General features: G+C 37.0%; 1 protein-coding gene across 1 annotated transcript; it reads left to right on the top strand.

The window, feature by feature from the left end:
- The first annotated feature begins 386 nt into the window (after positions 1-386).
- Positions 387-10,060, top strand: LOC124401122 (fibulin-1-like). The gene is made up of 15 exons (XM_046873112.1): positions 387-462; positions 1,312-1,423; positions 1,646-1,778; positions 1,860-1,998; positions 3,461-3,529; positions 4,140-4,235; positions 5,302-5,439; positions 5,530-5,667; positions 5,799-5,942; positions 7,111-7,236; positions 7,829-7,954; positions 8,036-8,155; positions 8,288-8,419; positions 8,498-8,621; positions 9,238-10,060. Exons 1-15 carry the CDS (start codon positions 408-410, stop codon positions 9,617-9,619), a joined length of 2,034 nt encoding a protein of 677 aa, XP_046729068.1. The 5' UTR covers positions 387-407; the 3' UTR covers positions 9,620-10,060.
- The last annotated feature ends 265 nt before the right edge of the window (positions 10,061-10,325 follow it).

Genomic DNA, 10,325 nt, shown 5'->3' with positions numbered 1-10,325 from the left:
TGCACATGCTAAACTTTCTGGCAACACTCGGTATCACCATGTCATGGACTTCCATGGCAACATGCATCATTTAAAATCTTAATTTCACCGAAGCTATATGGCACTCTGCAGGTTTTCATATATTGTATCATTGTGCTCAGCAAATATATTACTTCTCACTTGTTTTTGGGATCAAATTCCCTTCAACTTTCGGTGGGTTTTTATTGAAAACTAATTTACTGACAGACAGTAAGTCAGTAAACTTCATGGAAATCACATAAAAGATATTTAAATAAAACACATTTCTTTTAAATCACACAATGATTGGATCATTATGGGGGTGTGGCAGTAGGAAACACTTTCCACTGTCTGGGCTTGTGACACCTCAGTGTAGTCTTAGTCCGACCTCTCAAGGACACAGACCAGCTATGGCTTCTGAATGGAAAATAATATTCATTGCATTTGGGGTTCTTTCTGTAGAAGGTAAATTTTGTGTTTTACACTTTCTAAAATACTATATATATATATATATATATATATATATATATATATATATATATATATATATATATATATACACCATATGTAAAACAGCATAGACAGGAGATAAAATAAATATTATTTTATAAAATATAAATTTTGGGTTTTTAATTTTAGAATTTGCATGGTGATCTGAATGTCTCAGCTCTCTATTATATTGGAGTTTGCACGATACCTCAGCAGAGCTACACAAGGGTCGGTCAGACTGAGGAACAGTCTTGGCTGTTCAGAGTACAGACCTGAGGTGACATCCTATCTTGCTCCAGACATTTAAAATGTGGTCTGTTGTCACAGCTGACTGTCTCAGGGACCCCAAACCAAATTACTTCTCATTTCTAAATAGGTGTTCACCTTTTATTCATAATTCTCATACATATCAGTTGTTACATTTTACTAAGAAAGTTTGGGCAAATTTGTGGCAGTCCTTGTTCTGTGTATGTGTATCCAAACATTGTTAGCAGTGCCCAGCCACCAGTCCTGCTAAATCCTGCTTTTAATGTGGGTTGTCACACTTGCAAGAATGACAACAATGATTTCTTGTGTAAAAATCTGTTCTGTTCCTTTCTCAGGGAAGAATTGTTTTGCAGGCAGCATATAAATATTCAACAGTACTTTACTCTAATTTTCCTAATACTCACTCTTTCATTCTATTTTTGTTAGATTGTTGTTTTTGTTGTAATTTTAACTTGTAGATTTTGTAGGATGCAAAATGGAGAAACACACTCACTAATATTATTCACTAATAAGCTATGTGTCCTGTATCTTTGTAAAAACCTATCCTAATCTCTTTAGCATTTGGCCATGAACAGATGTCTTCAGAGACGTGTTGTAAAAACGGGCGAGTCTATGGTCTGGGCAATCAGCATTGTGCTTCCCTTCCTCGTCTATCCCACTCCTTCTGCAGGTAGGAAAACACCTGGTTTGGGCCTCCATTATAACTGTTAACACCCCAAATGCTATGTTGAAGGTTTTCAGGAAAGCAATAACTTCTGCATAGTTTTAAACAGCTGCCTGGCCCCCAGGCTTAATAGGCACCTCTTTTTGCAGAAAGCAAGTGTGGATTAAAAATAAAACTCTGGTCAAGCTACAGTGTTCATGTGCTCTGTGTTTCTCTATTCTGTGCTAGGATGGCTCAGAAACAATGTTGTAAAGCTGCGCTTGAAGAAAGTGTCTGTACTGATGGCATGGCCAGTGCCAAAAGAAATGAAGTGTGTGACATAATTCTTCAGACGGACCCTTTTAAAGTCAACACTGCCAAGGTATGCACCTAGTTTCATTTTTTTTTTTTTTTTACATAAAGTGTATATTATTTGTTCCATGTTTCTCTCTTCTTGCTCCAGATGTGCTGTGAGTGCTGTTTGCTCGGGCTGCTGACTCAGAGAGAAAACCATAGCTGTGAGCTGCAGATTCCTATCACTGTTCACTGCAGGAATGTAGCAAGGGCCTGCTGCATGGAGAAAAAGCAAAGCTTAGTAATAGGTAATTACATTGGTGAATGCCTCATTTTTCTACACAACACACTCGTACACAACACACAAGCACCTGTCCTGTTACCAGTGTTGGGGGTAACGCGTTACAAGTAACGTGCGTTACGTAATAATATTACTTTTCTGGAGTAATGAGTAAAGCAGCGCTTTACTTTATAAATGTACACATTAATATCTGATTTACTTTTTAAAAAAATATAATGCGAGTTACTTTTCTGTTAAATTATTTTGCATAAACAAAATTAATACTGAATTAAAATGAACGTAGCCACGTAGATTCGCGCACTCATACGTGCAAGCAGCAGGAACAGAAGCTGGTCAGAAGCGGAGATGGCAAACCAGAGCATTACATTACTGTGATGGAAGTATTCTTATTTTAAAATAGTCGAGGAAAAGGAGAAAGGAATAATGGTTAAGTGTAGATCATGTGTTGGTAAAAAAGCTCTTGTCAACTGCAAAAAATACCACTTCAAAAAAACAAAACAAAAAACATCTGAATGCAAAGCACAGCACTACAGATGTGTGTGTGTGTGTGTGTGTATAAGGTTGAATATATGCAACATCATGCAATGTTGCATATATGGAAATGGAGACAGAAATATAGAAAACTTTCCACCTCTGCTGATCTATTGACTGCTCAGAATAAAAGTTTTCCACATGTACGATGCCATCACAGAGATAAAGAGCAAATTCACAGCTCATTTGCTCTTTGTGGGAAGATAAACTGCCACGGTCACTGATAATAGCGCGAACTTTGTAAAAAGCGTTCAGAATGTTTCAAGCTGATGATGAAGAAGAGAATGATGTAGACGAGGACGAGGTCATGTTTACGGAATTGCACGAAGTTTTATGTGATGACAGTGAAAGGTATGTTCTCCCTCCACATCACCGGTGTGCAGCCCACACCCTCAACCTTATATACACAAACAATAGTTACATTTCTTACGGCGAAGGCAGATTGAAAAGCAGTGTACAGAAGTGTGACTGGAAAGTGTTCAGCCTTGTGGTCAAAATTTAGTCGATCATCTTATTGTTCTCAGAAGTTATTAAGCATTTTTAATGTTTAAGACATGTATTTTGCCCTAATATAACTTATTTCTTAATGGCAATTATCTATTATTACACCTGTTACACCTGTAAGGCGTGAAAGAGATACAAGTAACGCAAAAGTAACGTAATATAACGCATTACTTTCCATAAAAAGTAACTAAGTAACGTAATTAGTTACTTTTTTGGGGAGTAACTCAATATTGTAATGCATTACTTTTAAAAGTAACGTTGCCCAACACTGCCTGTTATGTTGATTTTCTACAACCTCAATTCCAAAAAGGTCTGGATATTGTGTGAAATGTGACATGATGCTACACAGTGCTAAACATGGCCCTGTCTGAACTTTTTTAAAATACACATACCAAGAAATAATCAGCATAATACTTGCTTATGCTTTCACACAGTGTCACCTCTGCTGAATAACACAAACACCAGTGATGAAGGTAATGCTCAAGACACTGACATATGTGCAGGTAAGGATTAATCTCTTCAACCTGAAACTTGAACCTCTATCTATCTATCTATCTATCTATCTATCTATCTATCTATCTATCTATCTATCTATCTATCTATCTATCTATCTATCTATCTATCTATCTATCTATCTATCTATCTATCTATCTATCTATCTCTATATATCTATATATCTATCTATTAAATAACATTATAAAGCAAGGGTTGGCAGCAAGTGAGTCAAGGTTCAAATACAGACTAAAATATTAGTGAACAATAAACTTTAGCAGAGCCAATCACGTACAGTGTGTCTGGCTTTCAATGGAACTGCTTCCCTTGTAATTATTGATGGTGTGTCTAATTATTAATGACATGTATGGGGCCATATTATCTGCTCAGATGTGGTTCTAAGCTGTATGGTTTCTTGTCTTTTCTTGGTTTGTGGTTTTTACTTACTTGTGTGGTCAGATCACTGCTTGCTGTACTGCAAAATATGCATGCATTTTAAATGCACAGTTGTTGAGAGTATATATATTTTTGTGTTGTTTGAGAAATATAGTTTGAGAAACAATTATCATTCTTCAAAAATGATGAAGTGAAAACATGCTCTGACATTCGTGTTTGACATAGAAGGAGTAACGAGATGCTCTCAGCTGTGTGTTGGAAACGGTTCTTGTGTCTGCTTGAGAGGTTTCCGCCTTAAATCTGATGGCTATAGCTGTGAGGGTAAGTCTATTTTCTTAATTTACTTTTTTATACTTTCTTTTTTCTTTTTCAGTTTTTGTAACAAGCATGCAAAAGTAGTTTTAATATAAAAAAAAAAAAACTTTCCCAGGCTGAGACAAGCTAGCTAGCTTTGGGTTTGGCCGACCTCTCCTCACGATCTCTAGCTTTTCTGGAAAAGTCTGTGACCAAGTCAATTTCTCTTCCTCCGTCAGTCATTGTGGGCATAAAAAAAGTCTAACTCAGATGTATTGTGTGCAGAGCGCTACAGACGTGTTTTGCTAGTCAAACTTAGCTGTAACAGTTTCCCTCTAACCAACCAATCAGAGGACGAAAAAATGCTGACACTATTCTGGACCAGCTGGCTGGCTCTGTAAGGCGAATTTGAAATCTGATTGGTTAAAGAAACAGTCCCATTGCTAATATAATCTAAAATAATTAGGCCAGCACTACTGAGTGTGAAGGCTCTGGGAAGATTAGATTGACATGGCAGCACATAGAGGCTGAAATCTGATTGGACAAAAAAATCTAACATCCACATACACGTAATGGAAGCAGTTGGGAGAAATTACATGGAACAAATATTACAATTTAGGTTGTAAATGTAGGTCAGTGCTTCTGATAGTGTTCGCCAGTGGCCCGCCATTGTCAAAAAATTAAAAGCTGAAATGCCCAGTACTGGATTCAAACATCTTGTCTCTTACATGACTTTTGGGATTATTTCTAACTCAATTGTTTTATAAGGTTATGCTTAAGAGTGCAATTTAAAAAGAAAATGTGAGCATTGAAGTGCAGAATGTAATTAGGATATAAACAGTGCAGTATATAATTAGAGTTGTGTGAGATCAGTAGATGACTTGACTACAAACAAGATTGTATTTACATGAATGTGTTCTGTAGACATTGAAGATCATTTTTATTAGTTAAATATAATAATAAAAGTGTATTAATATAAAAGTAGGAAATTAACTCTGGTCAGCTGAAATCCATTTCTTAATAATGAGCATAGCATTAGGAAATCTTTTAAACCAGGAAAGATCTGTTATATGTCTTTCCATTTTGCTCTCAGATTACAATGAGTGTCTGTCAGGCACGCACAGTTGCAGGCCAGGCGAAAGGTGCATCAACACCGAGGGCTCGTACCGCTGTCAAAGAGAAGCCAGCTGTGGCACAGGATATGAGCTGACTAACACCAACACCTGCAAAGGTTATCTCCTGTTCCCTGTTAATTCTGATTATTTGTAATACTAAAGTAATATGGTGCATAAAGTTCTTAGTTATGTTTCAATTCTCTTAGATATTGATGAGTGTCTGGTAGGAATACATAACTGTGGACATGATTTCACGTGTCAGAACACTGCTGGGTCATTTCGTTGCCATCCCCGACATCAGTGTGGGCTTGGCTACATCCAGGATGCTGTCGGAAACTGCATTGGTTAGCTATTTGTCCATATAAAACATTTTATATAGAAATGGCATTCAATTTTGAAATATACTTTGTAACATATACATATTTTCAGTACTATTTATATTCAGCAGTCATTCAGTGCTTGTTCTTTTTCTAAGACATAAACGAATGTGTACATGGGAAGAGCCCATGCCAACCCGGTCACACGTGTGTTAACACGGTGGGTTCCTATATGTGCCAGAGGATCTCAGTGACATGTGGACGTGGCTATCACCTGAACAAAGAGGGGACACACTGCATGGGTAAGCATTTGTGTTAGTAATTCCTATATATTGTTTTATTCAAAGCTATATTTTTTGTTTTTATGCAAATTGATAAAGTTTACTGATGTCATTGATCAGAATTAAAAGTATGTTGCTCTCTCAAGTGTCATATAAATAAGATACAATACTTTATAAGATAAAATACTTTATCTTATATGTTCCCTGTCATTATCTCTCTTTTCCATCTCATTCTTTATTTACACACGTAGATGCTCTGGCGTGAGAACAGCTTTGCTAGTTTATAGAAACAATATAAATGACATGTGGTCAGTGTATAGGTGTTCCTTTTGAAATGGATATTAAGAATGTATGTACAATATGTGTGTATATTTAAAACACAATATAACGCTTTCTCTTGTCTGCAAGGTGAATTGCAGTTCAAATTTTCCTTTGCCTTATTCAGCTCTGAATAAGGGGTCTTTAATGTTTTTCAGGTCAAGAACCGATTTGGCAAAAGACACATGATACAAAATGTTTCAAACAAAGCCACTGATAATAGAAACCAATCATATTATGCTAGTTCTATTATGTTAAGCCAATTAGAACTATGTTTTTGTTGTACATGCACCATTGTCTGTATATTTTCATAATCTTTCCAAATGATTTCTGCATTATAACAAACACATATTTCGCAATTAAAATCACAATTTAATAAGTTGTTCACAGCTATTTGAATACATTTCATATATTTTTATTTTTCTATCAGGTGGACTGTTATACATTTATACATGAATGTGACCTTTAATTTTATTAGAACTTTAATTTAATTATAATTAAAATGTGATATTTTATCTGTGATGTTTTTACCCATGTGTATTTTTAACAAAAAATAATTTGTGATTTAACATTAATTAGCGGACACCCTGCAGTACCGCCGCGTACCCCCTAGAAATCGCAGGCCCCTGGTTAAAGACACATGGTCTAGGCTATTAATATATAAACAGATCTCAGATATGCATAGATATTAGACCCAGTAAACATATACCTTCCCAAAAAATTTTTTTTTTTATATTAAGAGTGCCGTGTGCTCAACCCAGGACTCCTAAAACAGTATGCTCGTATTCAATTTTGTATCAAAGTGTGTTTTCCTGAATGTTAAAGAAATGGTTCTAAAAACCCAATTATGTCTTTTTCACATTTTTGCCAGATGTTGATGAGTGCACCCGACCATCCAGTGCCTGTCAGGGCCATGTCTGTGTAAACCTTCTGGGCTCCTTTCGTTGTGATTGTCGTTCTGGATTTATGTTTAATGGCATCAGTAAAACCTGTGAGGGTAAGTCCAACGTTTCCTCCTTGGCCCTCTGCCTTACATAGTGGTATCAAAAAGTTTTGCGACTAGCTCTTTTTACAAGAAAGTATTTTACACACTATCAGCTTTAAAATAGTCCCCTTGCACAGCAATACAGTTCTCCCAGCATTCCTGCCACCTCTGGAATGCATCCTGGAAATCTTCTTTTCGAAGCATGTCAAGCACCTTCTGCGATTCGTGCTAGATCTTCCCAATGGTGTCAAAATGGCAACCTTTGGATTTCATCTTCTGCAAAGTCGGCATGAGCCAAATCTGGAGAGTAGGATGGGTGCAGGTGTAAAATCATGTGGATTGTTCTCCAATGATTATCATGCACAAGCAAATGCCGTATATCAAGCGTATGCCATATCAAACGTCTCTGTGGCAGTTTCGCTCGGTTTCGTGCAAAATTCCATGTTTGCTTTTTGTTCTAACTTGCTGTTCAGGATGAAATCGCAGACATGGTAATGCATGTGGTCAGAATCGCACCATTAGCACTTAAAACCTTTTGATACCACCTCGTATATAGTATAAATATCTGTACATCAAATAAATGATTTGTACATATTCTTCTTAGACAGTAATGAATGCAGGAGCGATCAGGGACGCCTGTGTGCTCACAAATGTGATAACACTCCTGGATCGTACCGATGCAGCTGTCATCACGGGTTCAAGCTGGCGAGTGATGGCAAAAGCTGTGAAGGTGGGTCCTTAATCAACCCATGTAATTGCTGTTGGCAGAATTCATAGCATTGGTGTGCACTGAACTTGATCGCTCCTTTAGACGTGAATGAATGTGAGAGCAGCCCATGCAGCCAGGAGTGTACCAATGTCTATGGCTCCTACCAGTGTTTCTGTCACCGTGGCTATCAACTCAACAACATGGATGGCCATACATGTGAAGGTAAAATATTACTTTTATATTAATGTTACTTGGAGATCCAGGTAACTCTTTGTCCATTTGAAATTTTACGGCCCTATCCTACATGTGGCTGACAATTATATAACATCATTTATTTGTATTGTTCTTTTCTAGATATTGATGAATGTGCCTTGATTTCTGGGGGCAAAGTTTGTTCATATGATTGTTTAAACTCACCTGGTAGCTATGAATGCATCTGCCCTCACACAGGCTACTCACTCTCCCCCAATGGACGCACCTGCCTGGGTAAACATCATGTTTTTATAAATATATCAATTATATTGAAAATGATGTAATCTTCGGATGCCAATAACTTGTGTGCAGACATTGATGAGTGTGCAACTGGAACACACAACTGTTCGGCCACACAGAGCTGCTACAATATCCATGGGGGATTTCGCTGCCTATCATTTGAGTGTCCACAAAAATACAGACGTGCAGCCGAGAAGTGAGTATCTTATACTTCTAATGTAAGAGACATGAAAGAAACTTATGATCAATTAAAACAAGAAAAAAAAAGAAACACACACAAAATAATACTGTGCTTAAATTAGTAGCTGAAATTTGTGGAGGATTTTATCTGCATTCTACCTGCAAGAGTTTTGCTTAAAAAAAAAAAAAAGAAAGAAAGGAGTCTGCTTGACAACTATTTTATTGCATAGTCATATTCAAAAGAAACACAATATCTCACCATATACGTAACTTTTGTTACGTATATGGTGAGATATTGTGTTTCTTTTGAATAACAAGTTTTCACATGGAAATATGTAAAAGCTACATATTTAAACAACTATACGCTTAATTAAAATATCTTACTCCAGTTGTCCATTTTCCATCATCTGTTTATCTTATGTGCTCAACCATGTGATGCTCAATAAGTACCCCCATATTTCCATTTGAGTTAATATCGATGTGTTTCTGAGGTGGCTGTTGGATTTTTAGTTTACTGTTGTGTTTTCTGATTTGCTCAAATATCCCACTTTTATATTTGTCTTCAAATGAAATTTTATTTATACCTCATATATGCTGCTGTTTCCATGCTAATTCCTGTGCTGCCTTTCCAGTCGTTGTGAACGCTTGCCTTGTGAGCAGAATAAAGAGTGCCAGTCTCTGCCCCTGAGAATCTCCTTCTACAATCTGACATTTTCCACCAACATCCCCATACCTGCTGCTGTGTTCCGCATGGGGCCATCCAGCTCTGTACCTGGGGACGATATCCAGCTCTTTATCGTGGATGGTGACGCAGAAGGATACTTTAGCATCCAGAAAACAACCCATGGTGCAGTGGTATCTGTGCAGAGAGCGTTGCCAAAACCCCAGGACTTCGTGCTTACTGTTCAAATCAGGCTGATTCGATACGGCATCATAAGCACTTTTGTGGCTAAGATTGCCGTGTTTGTTGTTAACGATCAGCCCACTGTGCCAAACAGCTGGCCAAAACATTGATGCTGCTTCACCTAATGCATCTTATTATTTTGTACTGTTGCAATGTAATTTAGAGTCATGGGATTTAGTGTCTATATTTTTTTTCTGGAGTATCTGGAACATGCTGAATTTTCCTATGCGCTCCTATGTTATTAATAGCATCTCATCTTCTAGTAACCATGAGTTTACAAGCATTGCCTTTCTTTCGAAAGTTCAGGGCCTCCCTTCAACCTGAACGTCTTTCATTTAATAGTAAGAACCATGGTTACACGCATATTCTCCCATTTTACTTCTCTATGTTCCAGACTTCCAGGGCAATTTCCTTCCAGAACAAGTTGCATACAATATTATATATAGTGTATCCAAGAAAATGTCCACTATTGAAAGTTTATGTTGTTCCATATAATCATTTTTCATGGCCACCAAACATTATCTATAAAAGTGCTGGTTCATGCAACCTTCCATACCTTCCATACCTTTAAGAAATATTTATACTATTTGATATATAAGATTTGGCCAGTTGTGTGCAAACACATCAGATTAGATTAACTTTAGGTGCCTCTGTACACCAAAGTAGGCACTTATCTTAGACAGAAAGTATTCATCATTTATAGAGCTTGCCTGCTATTCTACATCGATTTTTGTTCACAGTGTGCACAGCATTGTCTTCTTGTATCACTATTGAGGCCATAGGTCTCTCAACTTACAGCATTGATTTTGAGCCCTG

The sequence above is a fragment of the Silurus meridionalis genome, chromosome 18 (assembly GCF_014805685.1).
Source record: "Silurus meridionalis isolate SWU-2019-XX chromosome 18, ASM1480568v1, whole genome shotgun sequence".
Lineage (NCBI taxonomy): Eukaryota > Metazoa > Chordata > Actinopteri > Siluriformes > Siluridae > Silurus > Silurus meridionalis.
The sequence above is the reverse complement of the archived record's forward strand: the minus strand, read 5'-3'. Positions and strand labels throughout refer to the sequence as shown.